General features: G+C 30.6%; 1 protein-coding gene across 1 annotated transcript in view; it reads left to right on the top strand.

The window, feature by feature from the left end:
- LOC129916193 (leucine-rich repeat and calponin homology domain-containing protein) overlaps positions 1-19,849 on the top strand; it is a 204,449-nt gene that overhangs the window by 100,287 nt on the left and 84,313 nt on the right. Inside the window, exons 8-9 of the mRNA XM_055996027.1 lie at positions 12,697-12,834; positions 12,896-12,973. Of these exons, the coding sequence (XP_055852002.1) occupies positions 12,697-12,834; positions 12,896-12,973 (216 nt within the window). The remainder of the gene's footprint in view (positions 1-12,696; positions 12,835-12,895; positions 12,974-19,849) is intronic.

Below are 19,849 nucleotides of genomic sequence, written 5' to 3'. Positions count from 1 at the left end.
CGACGCTATATAGGCCAAACTAAAAGAAGTATTCAAGTGAGATACAAAGAGCATTGTTATTGTGCAAAAAAGAACAAACTGAAGGTCATGGAATTGGTGAAAATGAGCATACCATCACCTTAATGAAACATGTAAACTAATGCAATAGACTGGATGCGTATGAAAGTTATTACATTGCAAAAGAAATTATTAACTTGAATGCAAAAGAAGGAGAGATTAGAACACCGCTGTTCTCTCTGGTTCAGCTTATGCCCGTTATTTTGCTTACCCATTGTTTGATGTTGTGACAAAATCTGTTGATGCAGATTACAATGGAGTTAGTGCTTAATGATGAACGCCAAAGAAGCGTTTGAAATGCATTCGCGTTTAATGTAGGCCTTGTTAATTATTATTGTAATTTGACTTCGTGTTTTTTGTGTGAAACAATAAGGTGTTGTTTAAAAATAGTGTTAATTCACTTTTTCGTAAAATAATTATGTTTCCACGTTGTTCGGTGTAATAATATCTTTTTTAACAAAACTTATTAATACTCAACAAAATCCATACGTTGGTAACACTATGCTTTACTATGGTATTGCATATATTTCAAATTTAACGGATAAGAGAAGCCTAAATAAAATAATAAATAATGAGAATGTGACATTCGCTCACAAATCAAATACAACAATAAAACAATTAATTACTCACCAACACCAAAATCAAAAGAGAAAAAGAACAACAACATAACATAATTTATAAAATTGGGTGTAGTGGCAAGGAGGGGGAGTCGTTCAATTTTTATTTTATTTTTATTTGTAATTTATTTGGCTAATGGGTACCTATTAAGGTTTAAAAGAAATTTACAATTTTTTAAGGTTACATTCCAATTTTTATCTGTAATTTAAGTAAAACAAAAAGCATTTATCATTAAATATTTAAATACTTGATTAACTTTAATAACTAAATATTTGATTTTGCATAAATGATTAACTAATTTTTAAAATGATCTAAATTGTTTATACTTCTTATATTCAGTGGAAGATTATTATAACATAAGCTTGTAGTCCCATATAGATTATACTGGATTGTGCTCTTGTCGTTCTCGTTCGAATGATGATGAATTCTTCAATGTTTCGCAAACTTTATCTATTTGTAGGGACTATTGATTTAATATTTTCTAGACACATATTGTGTTTTATTTTGAAAACAAACACCATTGCCATCATAAAAAATCTTTGATTTACAGTAGCGAGCAAAAAAAATGCAAACGAAAAAGGTTAAAAGAGTTTTACATGATAACTAAGTTATTTTACATCGTTATACTACCAAATTTGGCACACAATATTGAAAATGTTTTATTTTCACGAAACAGAGTCGATTTGTGGAATATCTTACTTCAAGACAATTATTTGGTCAAAAGTCTGCCTAAATATGCGTTTTTAGCCGAGCAAAAAAAATGCAAATGTGTAAAAAACAATAAAGTATAATGATTTATTCATATTTTTTGTTTATGTTTTTGGTTTTTTAGGTTCATATTTTATTAATACACTACTGGAAAAAATTAAGGGATCAAAAAAATTTCCAAATTTTTGGGCGAATTTCAACAGGCCGTAACTTCGAAAGAAATGGTCGTACAAGAAATCGATAAAGGAAGAAATTGTAGCTCCAAGTGTCTAGTTTTTGGATTAGAACTTTAAAAATTTTTAACCTCCGCGGTTTTTGAGTAATCGTAGAAAAACCAGCAACAAAAAAATTTTCAAAATTGTTTTAGTTTTTTTTTTTTGGTCTACGGGCATGGAAAATTTTTTTTAGCTTAACCACTATAAGGATCGGATACTTTGTTCATTTAGCTTTAATTTGGTTTTTTGAACACCTCGATACGTCCACTTCTCGCGGAGATATCGGTCTTCAAATGGAAAAAAATCCTTTGTGATTGATTATCGATATCTCAGCAACCAATGATCGCACAGAAAGTTAAAGGTGGGTTTCAAGAACTTGAATGAATTCTCCTTAACGGCTAGCTATTGCTTTTCCAAAAAAAAATTTTTTTCTTATTTTCACATGAATTTGAAAATGCAACAAAAAAGGGCTTTTGGTGGTTTTTTGGAAAATCGAGCGCTAGATCGAAAATATTGAGGAAACTGCTAAAGTTAAGTGTGCATTTTACAGTTCAATATGTCCACAAAAACCCTACAAAAAATCAAATTAATCCAGCCAGCCGTTTTTTTGTTTCACTCGATCGAATTTTTGAAAAAATTAAAGGATCACGTTTTTTGCTCTGAAAAGCTCAATTTTCTTTTCTCATTTTGTAATGAGAAAAAAAATTGTTTTTCCTAGCTTTTTCCACATTTTTGCTCCAGAAAAAGCTTAAATTTAAAACAAAACAAAATTCCAAAAAAAAAAAAAATTTAAAAAAATAAAAATTTTTTGAATTTTTTTCTCTTGAAAAGTTTAAAAGAAAAAAAATTTTATTTTTTTAAATTTTTTTTTTTTTTTGGAATTTTGTTTTGTTTTAAATTTAAGGTTTTCCACGCCCGTAGACCAAAAAAAAAACTAAAAAAATTTTGAAAATTTTTTTGTTGCTGGTTTTTCTACGATTACTCAAAAACCGCGGAGGTTAAAAATTTTTAAAGTTCTAATCCAAAAACTAGACACTTGGAGCTACAATTTCTTCCTTTATCGATTTCTTGTACGACCATTTCTGTCGAAGTTACGGCCTGTTGAAATTCGCCCAAAAATTTGGAATTTTTTTTTTGATCCCTTAATTTTTTCCAGTAGTGTATTTTGTTGGGAACCCTTTATTTAAAACAAAAGCACGGATTTTTTTGGTATTGAGTCTATTAAAGACTATCATAAATTTTATGGTATTTGTTCACATTCTGATCAAATTTGCTCCATCATAACTGTGCATTTTGAATGCTTTCGCTTTCTCATCATCCGATCTACAAGATCCTACTTCGCGAAATCAAACCGCTTTCTGCTATTAATTTCAAACATTTTCAATATTGTGTGCCAAATTTGGTAGTATAACGATGTAAAATAACTTAGTTATCATGTAAAACTCTTTTAACCTTTATCGTTTGCATTTTTTTTGCTCGCTACTGTATATTTAACCAATTTAATGATTGTAGCATTGAAGTTGTAGAGGAATATCGATCATTTTAATATAATACGCATGGCTTTGTTTTGAAGTTTTTGAATTCTGGTTTTTTGTGTTATATTACATGTAGAGAGGAGACTTGCATAATATTCAAAATGAGGTTTTACAGTCACATTAAAAACTTTTATTGCACTATCTTTTGATATATTTCTTCTGGCTCTTCTAAGAACTCCCAGTTTTTGAGATACTTTATTACATACTAGGTCTATATGTTCATTAAAAGATAATTTATTATCTAGCACAACACCAAGATATTTGATAGATTATACTTCTTCTAAGTTTTGATTATTGATTTGAATTGGAGAATTTAATTGGGACAGGGAGACAGGTTTATTGAGTATCATAAATTTGGTTTTAGCAGTATTAAGAATAAGTTTATTCATGTTTAGCCACGTAAAAATATTCTTTAAATCACTTTGAATTTGTTCAATCACAGTTTTTATATCTTTTCCACTTAAATAAATTAAACTATCGTCGGCAAATAGGACCAATTTGGAATATTGCACTACTTTGTCCATATCTTTGATGTAAAGAAGAAAAAGAAGCACTTTAAGGATTGTTCCTTGTGGAACTCAAGTAGCAACTGTTGCAGGGTCTGAAATGATGTTATTTACAGATGTGTTTTGAGTTCTGTTATACACGAAATTTTTAAACCACTTTCGTTCTGTGTTTCGTATACCATATTTTTTATAATTTGTTTAACAATATTTTGTGATCAACTGTTTCAAAGGCCCTCTTAAGATCTAGAAACACGGCAACCACACAGTTCTTATTATCGATTTTGTTTCCAATCACTTACAACATAATTAACACAAGTTTCACACGAATGATTAGAGCGAAAGCCGGATTGATTGACGGAAAGAATCTTATTACTGTCAAGAACATTTTGTAGTTGAATAGAGGCAATTTTCTCAATCACTTTTTCATAAATTGGGAGCATATTTATGGGATGAAAACACTGCAGATAGTTGAGCTTGCCACTTTCTTTTTTCGGAGAATAAGAGATTCTTTCCATGATTTAGGAAAAAAAATCAGAATTGAAAGATGTATTGATAAGAGATAAGAGAAAGAAAAGAGAGTAAATAATAGATACACACTTGAAAGTCTACGTATAACACAATATATAGAAAAAACAATGAATAGGTACCAGTGGCGAAGGGTTCATATAACTCGATTATTTCCGTCTTACCTTTTGAAATTCTCAAACTCAACAACATAAACTTCTGGCAACATGAATATAATTTCAATCAACACCTGCACACGCTATCAACATTATTTCAAATACTCTTCTTTCAGTTCTACTCTACACACCTATCTGCTTTTCAACTCACTCCATAAACAAACACAAAACTAGAGCAAAAAAAAGGTAACCCGAAAATTGTCGTTATATAAATAATACACTTAGGAGCAAAAAAACGGAATCAAATAAATTCTTATATTAAAAACAAAAATTGCAATGGATAAAATATTTTTTCTTCAAAGTCTCATGGTCTCATTTAAAAGCTTGAATTTTTTACTTTGAATTGTTGGGAAAAATATAAAAATGCATACGATAGTATTAGCGCTATCTTCCAATGAATTGCACTTAATTTTTTTTTAAATGTTAATTTTCCAGATACTGTCTGTTTCAAATTGCAGTCTTTTTTTCCTTACGATAGTATTAGCGTTATCTCTAAACAAATTGCACTTCATTTTTTTAATGTTCAATTTTCCAGAGGAGGTGCACTCTTTTTCAATTTCAGTCTTTTTTCCTCACATAATTCATTTATGTTGATAGGATCTTTATAAAGTGAACAGATTTTTAAGTTCATTTACTTAAAGCTTTTATTTCAAGCTTTTCAATGGTACCATTAACATTCATGTGTGTCAACTACATCCTGATCAATTATCGTTTTTACAAAACCCACTTTGATTCCATTTTTTTGCTCCTAAGTATAGAACAAAGGAGACTGGGCACTTTTGTATGGGACGTGGCCCATCGGTGTAACACATTGTGACATACATCAAATGAAAGGTCTCGATGAGTGTATTGTTTTTTAGTATGGGCACAAGCCTGTATCTCGTGCAGGGAAAGTGCAGTGATGCATTTTATGTTCAAAAATATGTGTAATAAAATTCAGAAAAGTATTCATTTTGACTAGATGCTCGATTAAATTGTTTCAAAAACATTACATAACTGTGTTGGAAGTTCAATTGGGCTATTCCATCACCAGTTTTCACCCATGACTTAATGCATTTTTCGGTTTTTTTTTAACACTTTTGTATGGGACGTGGCTCATTGGTGTAACACATTGAGACACACATTAGATGAAAGATCTCAATGAGCGTGTTATTTTTTTTGTATGGACAAAAGACTATCTCGTGCAGGGAAAGTGCAGTGGTGCATTTTATGCTCAAAAATAAATGTAACACATTGCGACTTACATCAAATAAAAGGTACTGATGAGCGCATTATTCCTTTGAATGGACACAAAACTCTTTCTCGTGGAAGGTGGAGTGTTGCATTTTATGTTCAAAAATGTATTAGGTACAGCTTATTTTACATGTTTGTGTTTTTAGAACAAAAAAAGCTATGGTTTGGAGTTTAAATTCACTTCAACATTTTATTAGTAATATAACTTAAAGTTTGATTTGCATTTTTGAAAAATTAGTCACAACCATCGTATATTTAAATAACTTTCAAAACCAACGACTTCAAAGTACAGAAAATCATATACTAACTCAAACATTTTTTGGTATTGCATTTCATAAATCCATAAAAACCGATAAATGCATTTTTTTTTTTTGAAAATTAGAGCAGTTGATGGATTAGTCCAACAAAACAAAGTTATTATAATGTTTTTGAATCAAGTCAATCGATCATCTAGTCAAAATGTATGCTTTTTTTACATACATTTTTAAACATAAAATGCATCACTGCACTTTCCCTGCACGAGACAGACTTTTGTCCATATAAAAAAATAACAAACTAATCGAGACCTTTCATTTGAAGTATGTATCAATGTGTTACACAAATGAGCCACGTCCCATACAAAAGTGTTTTAAAAACCGAAAAATGCATTGCGTCATGGGTGAAAACTGGCGATGGAATAGCCCAATTGATCTCCCAACACAGTTATGTAATTTTTTTGAACCAAGTTAATCGAGTGTCTAGTCAAAATGTATACTTTTCTGAATTTTTATTACATACATTTTTAGACACAAAATGCATCACTGCACTTTCCCTGCACGAGATACAGACTTGTGCCGATACAAAAAAATAGTACACTCATCGAGACCTTTCATTTGATGTATGTCTCAATGTGTTACACCAATGGGCCAAAATGCCCACTCTCCTTTGTTTTCTTTCCTCTTTTTTCATTTACTTATTACTGCCCTTGTGACCTCTCTGTTTAATACACGCTTTCTTATGGAAGAAAATAAGACAATATTCTTCGTCTTACTTTTTGGTGAATTTTCATGTATGATGTATCTCTCATAATTTTCGCTCTGAGTTAATGAATGCGCAGTGCGCATGTCAGAGTCTGCTTGAGGTAAGTTTCATTTTTCATAGGAAGAAAAAAAGGTAGAATAAGACGGTTTTCTCCGACTTATTTGGGGAATTTGTGTGTATCCCGCAATCACTGAGCTGATGAGCCAAATTATGTTGCGCAGGTTCAGGTTGTGGGTGAGGTAAGTTTTATTTCAAGAAAATCAGTTAAGAAAATATAAAAGGTATAGAACAAGAAAATAATAGCTACTTTCCGACTTATTATTTGAATTTGTATGTATCTCTCCACTGGGCTGGTGTGTCAAAGGTTTCCACTATGATAAGAAATATGCGTGAATGTTATATTTAATGTCATAAGTCATTTTTGTTTGAAGAGCACTTTCTTACTCTTCAAACAATAACTCTTCTTACAATAACTGCAATTTCCATAAAGTGGCACAACTGCCAGAATTCAGCTAGTCCCAAGCAGAACGCAGTGCAATTTTGGAAATAATAAAAATTTAGATGATGCAAAAATTGTGAAAAGTTTTTAGGTAATAAGATTTAGTGTTTTGATTATGACTTTAATATTATTGGTCGACAAACAAAAAAGTCGAGAGCAAGTTTTTTGCTTTGTGATTTTTTTTAAATTTAGTATTCAGAAGTCACAAATTGTCATTTGCCAACTTCTAAGATTTTGAAATATAAATTTCTATTTGCAATAATATTTGAAAAAAATTAATTTTGAAAAGAAATAAATATATTTTGTACAATAAAATACGAGCATGACTTTTTGAGATTCAAAAATTAGTTTTCTAAAAAAATACACGTTGGTAGAATTCCACTTCAAAAGTACCAAAAAATAACGTTAACGTTTTCTACCAGTTAATATTCAAGTATTTCAAAAACGTGACGGTCCAATGCAATTTTCACTTCGGGAAAATCCTTTAGAAAAGTATGGTTTTGTTCAAGCTCTATTTTGTAACTTTATAGGTATTATTTTCTCTTAGAGGATTCAAATAATTTTAATCAGTTTAGTTTTATGAAGAAAACAAAATTGTAGCTAAAGGACGTTCTTACTTAAAGTTTTGTATACACCTAGATAACTGTTGCTTCTGTCAGCGTCGAGAGATCTTTTTCATGCATACATATTTTAAACATTCTCAAAGAGAAGATCTTCTGATCTAGCACTTATAGGTAGAAAAAAACATCTTCTAAATTCTAATTACTAAAAGTAGGCTTGACTTTTAAGAAAAAGTTCTTGCAGAGTTTTATGAAAGAAAAACGTAGAACCTTGCACACTTTTTAATAGAAACTTTATTTTAAAAAAAATATATACATATAGGTACTATACATATATCTTATGTTTTTGACAATTGGTTTATTTCATGGCTTGAAACGCAGAAATGCGTTAAACATGTGGAATTGAATTTCTTGGTGACTAATTTTTCTTCGACTTACCATTTGAAATCATTCACGCCTCGCCACTGATAGGTACTCAAGAGCATCGAGACAACACAATACCTAGTTATTCTCTTGCATTAAGAGCGGTGTAAATATCTATTTAAATTTAAATTCAAATTGTTGTTTTTTTTTTTCATTTAGTTTTTCTAAAGTGCTGTGATGTATGTTTTTATTTAATTTTTATTTAATGTCAATAATTTATTTTTTTATTTTAGAAAATTAAAAGTTTCAAAATCATTTATCAATAATTATCATTACCTATTAAATGTAACAAAATATATTTTTTTATGTAAGTTTAACAAATTTTATAAAATTCCCCTGATGAAGCCGAGAAATTACGACGAAACGTATAGTCCAGTAAGAATAGATAGTCTAAGATCCGGCCATAGGACGACCTACCCTCATCGTTATACCAGTTGAGAGTTATATTTTCTGAAAGCTAGTGTCTTAGGAAATAAATTGCACATGGGTTGCCAAGCGATATCCTGTCAAGGCATAGGGTTGCCAGGCCTTAATGTTCATTTTTGCAAATTTTTGAAAATCCGACCCTGCTTAAATGGCAAGCCTAAGAGTTTTAAAAAAAATATAATGTCATAGGAAATTTAATTTAAAAATTTTAATTTTCAGGATTTTTTAAAATTTGAAGTTTGAGTAGGGTAAACAAAGGTAAATTTAGAAAAAGGGCAAAAATCTATTTTCTAAACAAAACGTGATAGAAATAAAATTGAAATTGGAATCGATAGATATTATAAATATATGAAAGCCACACATACAAATAAAAAATGTAAAAAATCTACAACGCGAGATATAGTCTTTTTAGAGTCATGATACTCCAATTCGATATTTGAGAAATAATTCACCAAAAATCAGAATGAAAGATTTTTTAAATAATTTTTATGTGATAAGTTAGGAAAAATAAAATAACTTGACACGTGTCTGTCAAATTTTTAATTTAACTTACCGTTTTTGCGAGGGGATTTTTTGAAAAGGTGCTTATTTTCGTATTTCAACATATTAAAGGAAAAAATCTCGTCATGGGACGACCTATCCACCTCATTATACCAGTTGAAAGCTATATTTTCCTAAGGGTAGTGTCTAAAAAAACAGTTTGCACATGGGTTGCCTATGCCTGTCAAGGCATAGGGTTGCCAGGCCTTAAAGTTTATTTTTCATTATTTTTGAATACGCCACCCTGCGTATACCCAAAGCCAAAGAGTTGTAAAAAAAATATTATGTCACAGGAAATTTAATTTGAAAATTTTAATTTTCAGGATTTTTTAAAATTTGAAGTTTGAGTAGGGTAAACAAAGGCGAATTTAGAAAAAGGGCAAAAATCTATTTTCTAAACCAAACCTTATAGAAATAAAATTGAAATTGGATTCGATAGATATTATAAAAATATAAAAGCCACACATACAACAAAAAAATGTAAAAAATCTACAACTCGAGATATAGTCTTTTTAAAGTCATGATATTCCAATTCGATATTTGAGAAATAATTCACCAAAAATCAGCACGAAAGGTATTTGAAATAATGTTTATGTTATTAGAGAGCATAAATAAAATAACTTGACACGTATCTGCCAAATTTTTGATTTGACTTAGTTTTTGGTTCCTGTGTATTTTTGAAGAATTTCAGATTTTTACAATTCAATTCACTGTTTCGGTGTTATTCTTCAAAAATACACAGGAACCAAAAACTAAGTCAAATCAAAAATTTGGCAGATACGTGTCAAGTTATTTTATTTATGCTCTCTAATAACATAAACATTATTTCAAATACCTTTCGTGCTGATTTTTGGTGAATTATTTCTCAAACATCGAATTTCACGGTTTTGACTTTTAAACGTCCATATCTCGAGTAGCAGATTTTTTACATTTTTGGTTTGTATGTGTGACTTATATAATTTAACAATATCTATCGATTTCAGTATCAATCTTTTTTCTACCACTCTTTGTTAAGGATATAGCTTTTTGACCTTTTTTTAAATTTACCTCAGTTTCCCCTTCTAAAATGTCAAATTTCTAAAAATCCTGAATATTCAAATTTTTAAATTTAATTTTCTCTGACATAAATTTTTTTTACACCTCTAACACTTACCATATAAACAGGGTGGCGTTGTCAAAAAAACTCAAAATATGAACTTTAAAGCGTGGCAACCCTATGCCTTGACAGGATGTCGCCAGGCAACCCATGTGCAAACTGTTTCTTTAGACACTACCCTTAGGAAAATATAGCTTTCAACTGGTATAATGAGGTGGATAGGTCGTCCCATGACGGGATTTTTTCCTTTAATATATTGAAATACGAAAATAAGGACTTTTTCAAAAAATCTCCCCGCAAAAACGGTTAGTTAAATTAAAAATTTGACAGATACGTGTCAAGTTATTTTATTTTTTCTAACTTATCAAATAAAAAATATTAAAAAAAAATTTAATACTGATTTTTGGTGAATTATTTCTCAAATATCGAATTGGAATATCATGACTTTAAAAAGACTATATGTCGAGTTGTAGATTTTTTACATTTTTTTGTTGTATGTGTGGCTTTTATATTTTTATAATATCTATCGAATCCAATTTCAATTTTATTTCTATCAGGTTTGGTTTAGAAAATAGATTTTTGCCCTTTTTCTAAATTCGCCTTTGTTTACCCTACTCAAACTTCAAATTTTAAAAAATCCTGAAAATTAAAATTTTCAAATTAAATTTCCTGTGACATAATATTTTTTTTACAACTCTTTGGCTTTGGGTATAAGCAGGGTGGCGTATTCAAAAATAATGAAAAATAAACTTTAAGGCCTGGCAACCCTATGCCTTGACAGGCATAGGCAACCCATGTGCAAACTGTTTTTTTAGACACTACCCTTAGGAAAATATAGCTTTCAACTGGTATAATGAGGTGGATAGGTCGTCCCATGACGAGATTTTTTCCTTTAATATGTTGAAATACGAAAATAAGCACCTTTTCAAAAAATCCCCTCGCAAAAACGGTAAGTTAAATTAAAAATTTGATAGACACGTGTCAAGTTATTTTATTTTTCCTAACTTATCACATAAAAATTATTTAAAACATCTTTCATTCTGATTTTTGGTGAATTATTTCTCAAATATCGAATTGGAGTATCATGACTCTAAAAAGACTATATCTCGCGTTGTAGATTTTTTACATTTTTTATTTGTATGTGTGGCTTTCATATATTTATAATATCTATCGATTCCAATTTCAATTTTATTTCTATCACGTTTTGTTTAGAAAATAGATTTTTGCCCTTTTTCTAAATTCGTCTTTGTTTACCCTACTCAAACTTCAAATTTTAAAAAATCCTGAAAATTAAAATTTTTGAATTAAATTTCCTATGACATTATATTTTTTTTATAACTCTTAGGCTTGCCATATAAGCAGGGTCGCATTTTCAAAAATTTGCAAAAAAGAACTTTAAGGCCTGGCAACCCTATGCCTTGACAGGATATCGCTAGGCAACCCATGTGCAATTTATTTCCTTAGACACTAGCTTTCAGAAAATATAACTCTCAACTGGTATAACGATGAGGGTAGGTCGTCCTATGGCGGGATCTCCTACTAAGACGAGAAATTGTCAAAGAAAGGAAAAAATTTGTAACAGGCTGATTTTTAGTATTCAGCTTTGTGTTAGGTTGGTTTTCAATCTGTGAAAAGTCCTGAAGTTTCCTCTGTCCGCTAGTCCCATTATAAGGGGGCAAAGGTCACAACATTTTTTTATTTTAAAAACGGTAGGCTTTAGACAAAAATTATGTTCTACAAAATTGTAGCTGAGGTTATTTTACTAAAAATTGTTATATAAAGTTTTTTGTATCACTTACTATTTAGACATTACAACATTTCAAACTATTCCATATAGTAATTTGATTAAAATAACAAATATAAAAATATCAAGAAAAATATATGCGAGTTTGAAAGGTTATTATTTCTAAACAGGGCATGATACAAGAAAACTTTCTAGGGCAATATATTCTTAAATAGCCTCAGCTACCTACCGTTTTTAAAATAAAAAATGTTGTGGCCTTTGACCCCTTATAATAGGACTAGCGGACAGAGGACTTTTCACAGATTGTGAACCACACTAACACCAAGCTGTATACCAAAAATCAGCCTGTTACAAATTTTTTCCTTGAAAAAGTCTATTTTTCCTGGGCTATAGTTCGGAAACATTATGAAATAAAAATTTTTATTTGCATATAGAAGAAAGTGACCAAAAAAGCCCGATTCAACATAAACATTAAAGTATAAGTATAATTTTCAAATGCTTTTGATAGTCAAAATTGCAGTGAATTTTTTGTCATGTCTTAAAAATATCTCACAAATTTTTGAATTATTGAATAAAAGTGTCTATCCATCTCATATAGCCAACGTTAATTATAATAATGTACTATACTTTAATCTCATTTATTTTTAAGGTTAAGGCAATGATTTCTTTATAGTTATTATAGTTATTTTAAAAAAGGTACAGGATTTGCCTATTATTAGACAAAAAACTAAATTTTACACATAAATTTGAAATGCATATAATATTATGAGGCTTGGTTTGATAGATTCTGTTGTACTAACCAAATAAATTTATTTTTTTAATTTTGTTCATTGCAGATAATCCAAGTTCGTCTTAAAACAATATTACCTGAAGATATGGCTTCTGCTCTGACTGATGGTATCATTCTTTGTCACTTAGCGAATTATGTACGACCGAGGTCTGTAGCTAGCATCCATGTGCCGTCGCCGGGGGTCGTAAGTCATATAAATTTTGAAATTACATATATTTGAAGTATTAAACTTTTAAATGTTGCAGTCCAAACTTACAATGGCGCGTTGTCGCAGAAACGTGGATAATTTCCTTGAAGCATGTCGTAAAATTGGAGTTGATGAGGTAAGTTCTATTTTTTTTTTCTTTTTGAAATTATCTTTTCTTAACAAATTTAAAATATAAAATTGCTTAAGATTAATATATTTTGGTCCAATGTATAAATGCGTCATCATTTCTTCACATAAAGGCTTATAAGATTATTGTTGTCGTTTTTTTTTACAAATAGTCCAGTATATAAAGGAGTTTTACCCTACAAAAGGTCCGGTAGTTCTAAATTTTTGATATGTTGTTAGGTTTGGTTAGTAGATAGAAAAACCAAATTTCCACAACCACGCCCCCTCCGCCCCCTTCAGCATCACCGAAAAACCATAGAAATCTGGCACTTTTTTCACTTTTATGCCCATAACTTTCTTCTGGTGCATTTTATTGAAAAAAAGTTGTTGGTAGACCTACGAAAATGACCTTGGTAGTATTTTTATACATCCAAAAACAACGAAGTTATGAAGCTTCCAAAAACATGTAAAATTTCGGATTTTGCAATATTTTCAGTTTCTTGTCACTTAACAGTGCTATAACTCTTTAACAATTGACTTTTACGCAAAAGTCTTCACAATCAACCTTATAGAAAATTTAATTACCTAAAATAAAATGTAACCCACTTTGATGTTGTGAATCAAATAACCGAGTTAGTGCTAAAATAATAAAAAAGTATTTTTGATAGTTTTCGAAAATTTTTTAATTATCCATTAAATGAAGGATTTGTATCCCACAAAAAGTCGGGTGGTTCTTATTCTATATTTAATCAGGTTCTAATGGTAGATTGAAAAAAAAATTCATAGCCACGCCCCCTCCGCCCCCTTAACCATACCCCAAAAACCAATTCTGCATTTTTTCAGTTTTATGCCCATAGCTTCCTCCTGGTCATTTAAATGTGAAAAATTAATGTGCAAAATTGTAGAACACAAAATTTTCTACAACTTGCACATCCAATATCCACCAAACTAAGAATTTTCAAAAAAAGTTACAATTTCCGATTTTCTTTATTTTCAGTTTCTTACCTGTTTACAGCGCTATAACTCCCTAATTTTTAATTTTTAGTCAAAAATCCTTTTGTAGGGAATTCATTTTCATGAATACAACTTTATTCATTTGATAAGAACCAGGTAATAGTAAGTATTTTTATTTAATAAAAGTCATATTTCTTAATAACCTAGTTTAATATCTCATGCGCTTATAAAGCTGTGGGCTATGAGTGGACGAAGGTAAAAGAATTGGGGTATGAGGGGAAGGGGTAGCAGGTGGGGAAATATAGAAGTAATAGGTGGAGTTGAAGATGGTGAGTTATGAGAAAAGTTGGCTTCGTTGAATTTTTCTTCAAATTGATCGATGATATTTGATCTTCTTCGTCGTCATCTTCATAAAAAATTCAAGTGGACGATTTTGACAGGATTGTCCACAGCAAAACTTACAGAATGTGGAACATTTAAATCCCTCTTTCCTGCATCTGCCAGGTCTCATGCATCTAGGCACATAGGTATTTGCATGACACAGCTTTCATCAATTTTTGGGGAGCAGAGGGTCAATTCCCGATCTGTGAAACTGTGAAGTGATAAAAATAATATCATTTCAATTTTCACAGCGTTTTTTCATTTTATTACTTCACAGGCAACCCTTATGCGATTCTCAAACTCAATGTGATAAGATGTGTACTAAATGAAAAAAACTTTAATTTTTGAGAAAAATAGCTTATATGAACAAAAGTTTTCATTGTAAACAAATTCGAATTAGCCTTTTGAGTAAGACGACTGCCTTTTACTCTACCGACCTAGGTTCGAATTCGGGTGTAGTTGAGATTGTTTATTTTTTTTAATTGTGTTTTTTATTTGTTTATTATTTTTCACAAGAATTTTGGGTTATGATAAAAAATTTATCATGTGAAAAGATTTTGACATTTGTTTTATTTCTTTCAAAAATCAAGAATCGAATTTATTATGAAAACGTGATAAAACTTATCACTTCACATTTTCACAGATCGGGAATTGACCCCCAGGATCTTGCACAGTTTTAATGGGTTGCAATACGTGGCATCCTCTCGTCCAGCCCCATTCCAGAGGTTTTTCTCAATACCCATCCACGCCATGATCTGGTGATAAGTCCGGAGGAAATGAAAGTGTACTGGATCTGTTGTAGGCGGTAGTTTGCACAAATTAAGTTTGTTGAACTGCTCATAAATTTGAAATATCGAAGAGAGCTTAGAGATTGACTACTGTCCTCTCCATATAAAGTCAACAAGATATGTTCTCCCGCCTCCGATACTTTCTGATCTCTGGCATTTGGGTCCTTAGCTTCTCTGCAGCTTCAAGAGCAGAGGGGTTTTTGAAACATTTTGCAAAATTTGTTTTTTTCCGAAAACAAAGATGTTTGAGGTGGTGTCACATTCACTTATGGCATGAATGAGACGTTCTCCATAGAATTGAATGTGAAAAATGGAGAATTCATCAGATAAATTGATCCTCCCAGGTTTTCGAGGTACACGTTCTCTGCCCTAGGTATAGTAAGTCGATGTCTTCCTCAAAAATCTTTGAAGCTCTATGGTACCTGCTTTAGATACTAATTCTGGCGCAAATGGAAGAAAGCATCCGTACGATCGAGTTTAATCAGGGGTGGTTGTGGTTGCATGATAGTAGAAACTTAAAGTAGCTGCACCTCGTGGTGATTTGATGAAAAGCCAAGGGATGTAATCATATCAATGAGAAGCTCAGGACCTTCCTATACATATACATTTATTCTTGTTAGAAGGGGGAAAGGAAGGATCGGGGACGAGCAGCAGCTATAACAGCATGGGATAAGGCCAAACATTTCCTTTTCCATTTATCCAAAGGGCCACTCTTATTCTTCAGTATTACAGTTTCAAAAAATAGAGGATGGGTAAGGGTACTCATCTGTATTGTAAACTTTAGACCGAATGACTTCTAAAACTTCTTAGGCAAACAGGATTTGACTGTTCTATTATCCATTTTATAATCACTCGTATTGTGATTTACAACTGTCAATCGATTGTTGATAAATACTGAAATTTTGGATTTTTAAACCAAAATTATAGGAAAACTGGTCAACTGGAATTTTGTAATTAGATTTCTTTATAACGACTAGGACCATTCTCTGCTTTCAAAACTTTTTTAATTAAGTAATAAGATATTAAAATTAAATTTGTATCAGGGCAATTCCATGGTAACTCACGTTACATTCACAAAAATTTCCAATACATAAATAATTTTTTTTTTGTTAATTTTAATATAAATTAATACGAAATTGCTATCCATGAATGGAGCATAACTATTACTTTCATAATTAACTAAAAAAATTGTCTTTATTTTTAACATTTGCTTGGGAAAAATAAAAGTTTGATGGTAACTCACGTTACAAAAATCGGACACGAATTTTAAGAGTCCGACAGTATGAAGTTTTTATGTGAAATTAAGAATCTTAATTTGTTTTCAATGAAGATTCCATACATACAAAATTACAAGCTTTTAATATGAGTGACAAAACCAAACATTTTTTCAATATTTCGAGGAAAAATTTTAAAATATTGAGGTAACTCACGTTACATTATTTTGGTAACTCATGTTACCTGCGATTTGTGGTTCCAAAAGTAAAGAAAAGATGCATTTTCACTCAAGATTTTTTTATAATCGAATAGTGTGTAACGAAGCTTGCTTAAATGTTAACTTATTTTAGCACTCACGAGGGGATATTGTCATCGTCACTATTAGACTCATCATATTTTCAGTTTGCTTGTTTTTCCGTCATTTTCATGTGAAATTATTCTGTTGTTGGCAAGCTTATGCTATAAAAATGCTTTAGGATTATTAAACTCCCTGAATTTTATGTCTATCCATAAGGGAATACCACAAAGAATCTTTTCTTGCAACTTGCATAAAGAGTTGCCGTTTGTAAATTGTAATTTGCTAATAAAAAAAGTAAAAAAGACTGCATAATTTGTTCAAAATTCGTGTCCACTTTTTAATGGAATTACCCAGCAACTACCGATTGATAGTTGTATATTAGGGTGGTCCTTATTTTACTCTTTTTCGAAAAATGAGTGCGACGCCCCCTAGATTAGTTCCAAATCAGGAAAAAAATACCCTATTTTTTCAAATTTTTATCTCTGACCTTTCCTGGCCCTATTTTGATAAGAAGTTACTATATCAAGGGCGATATTCTGTGTCCAGTGTTGGGTAAATGGCGGATTTTTGATATAAACTTCTTAATTAAATATGGTCAGGAAGGGTTAGGAAGACAAATTTGAAAAAATTAGGGCTTTTTTTTCCTGATTTGGAACCATTCTAGGGAGCGTCCCCAATTTTTTGTTCCTAAGGACCAACCTATGTATATAGCAATAAAGCTGAACCTCATTCAATCGTACTTGTCAACTCATCAACTCATATAAGAAACTTCATAAAACTTAAAAAATGCAGAATTGGTTTTTGGAGTATGGTTAAGGGGGCGGAGGGGGCGTGGCTATGAATTTTTTTTCAATCTACCATTAAAACCTGATTAAATATAAAATAAGAACCACCCGACCTTTTGTGGGATACAAATTATTCATTTAATGGATAATTCAAAAAGTGTCGAAAACTATCAAAAATACTTTTTTAATATTTTAGCCCTAACTCGGTTATTTGATTCACAAAATCAAATAAAATTACATTTTATTTTAGGTAATTAAATTGTCTATAAGATTGATTTGAAGACTTTTGCGTAAAAGTCAATTGTTAAAGAGTTATAGCACTGTTAAGTGACAAGAAACTGAAAATATTGCAAAATCCGAAATTTTACATGTTTTTGGAAGCTTCATAACTTCGTTGTTTTTGGTTGTATAAAAATACTACCAAGGTCATTTTCGTAGGAAATTATGTTTTCTACAAGTCTACCAACAATTTTTCAATAAAATGCACCAGAAGAAAGTTATGGGCATAAAAGTGAAAAAAGTGCCAGATTTCTATGGTTTTTCGATGATGCTGAAGGGGGCGGAGGGGGCGTGGTTGTGGAAATTTGGTTTTTTTTATCTACTAACCATACCTAGCAACATATCAAAAATTTAGCACTACCGGACCTTTTGTAGGGTAACCCCCTTTTTTTTAGCTTCATTTATTGGACTAAAATGTACATTTAACTATCTATTAAACCTTCAAAAAATCAGCTAGTTTAAATTAAATCATAATGCTTTTACTATCACAGAGAATAAATTATACAGATGTCTTATTCATATGGAGAGAAATGATATATTGGTTTGGTTTTTGTAAATAGAAAAAAGGCGAGGAATATGATTGGCCTTATGTAGCTCGAGTTCTTATAGTAAAATTTTCGAGATTAAGGCTAGCTGGGTTAAGCGTTCATTCATTTTGGTTCCTTGTTTTTAATTATTGATCTTTTTCTTCAATTTTGTAGAGTCACATCAGATACATTTTTCTATTTTATATCTGTTTGAAATAGTCAAATTAAGTGCTTGCAATAAAACTTGATTGGCGTAATAGAATGGCTGCACGTGCAAGCGAGCGAAACAATGTACCTACGCATGTGTCAACAATTCATGATAAACTTGTTCAGTTGTTTTAAGTTAAACAGAACTGATCTATTTTCTTTGTTTTTTGATATTCAAACTTATTAAAAAGAAGAAGTATTGAACACAATTTGTGATTCAGAAGGAATGTACTGGATCCAAAAATATCTTGTCATTTTCGAGAAATTACCGGATCCAAAAATATCTTGTCATTTTCGAGAAATTAACACAAAACTAAAACTACTTTTTTCTAAGAAACCTCTTTATTTTTATTTTACGTGACTGGACTTGTTAGTAAATTAATTTATGGAACATTAACCTTTACGGCTCTGGATTTAGTTTGGATTAAAGTGAATTTTAAATCCAATCACTTAAATCTGAATTTCATAAATCCAAGGATTTAATTGTCTGTTCATATTATTCACTAAATAAGTTTTCTTGGTGAACGGGCTTCAGGTCAAATGAAACAAATATTTTCTTTTTGTCACAACGTTTCGTCCATGTATATGGACATCATCAGGTGAACAATGGTTTCTATTTAAGCATTGATAAATATTTTTAGAAATGTTTACAAATTATTCACAATACAGTAAAACTTACAAAAATTATTGTTACATTTAAATAAATAATAAACTTCTTACAACTACACAGTATAAAGTTTAACTGACAAGTAACATGTCCTACAAACATAACATGAAAAATTATTTGAACATCACACACATCATGTGATTATTCCATAAATTTTGTATAATTTGTATTTATCTTTATTTTACATTTTCAAAATACTTGACAAAACATCTGAACACTGTGAAAATGACTTTTACATCTGGATTTATAAAGTTAAACAGACCTTCAGAAAGCAGTTTAAATTTATTTGAATTTAACGAGATTGGATTTAAAAAATTGGATATAAGTAGTGGATTTGGATTTATTTTTGACATTTAAATTTCTTTACATCCAGATGTAAGGCCGTTAGTCTAGTCAGCCTTGAATGAGGATGGAACAAAGTGACACAGTATTGGATTAACACTGATCATTTTCTTTTCATTGATAACACCTGAAAACTGACCTGAAATTTTGTCTTCCTATGCCTGGGGCGCCCACCGCCGCACAGTGTGGGAATACGCTCATTTAGCGGAATTAAATTAATAGCGCTTACAGGTTTAACTTTTTGAGAATTGTTTCTTTGCAAGATTAATTATAAATATATCAATAATTAATCAATATTAAAAAAATAAGTACAATAATGAGTAGAAGTTCGATTAATAACATATTTACACACATTGTTGATTTACAGAGCTCTAAAAGTACACGTTTTTGGCACCTTGATAGATCCTCTCAAAAAATTAATTTCGCGCAGAAAAAAAAACTTT

This window comes from Episyrphus balteatus, chromosome 1 (genome assembly GCF_945859705.1).
Source record: "Episyrphus balteatus chromosome 1, idEpiBalt1.1, whole genome shotgun sequence".
Lineage (NCBI taxonomy): Eukaryota > Metazoa > Arthropoda > Insecta > Diptera > Syrphidae > Episyrphus > Episyrphus balteatus.
Note: the sequence above shows the minus strand (reverse complement) of the source record. Positions and strands in the feature narration are given on the sequence as shown.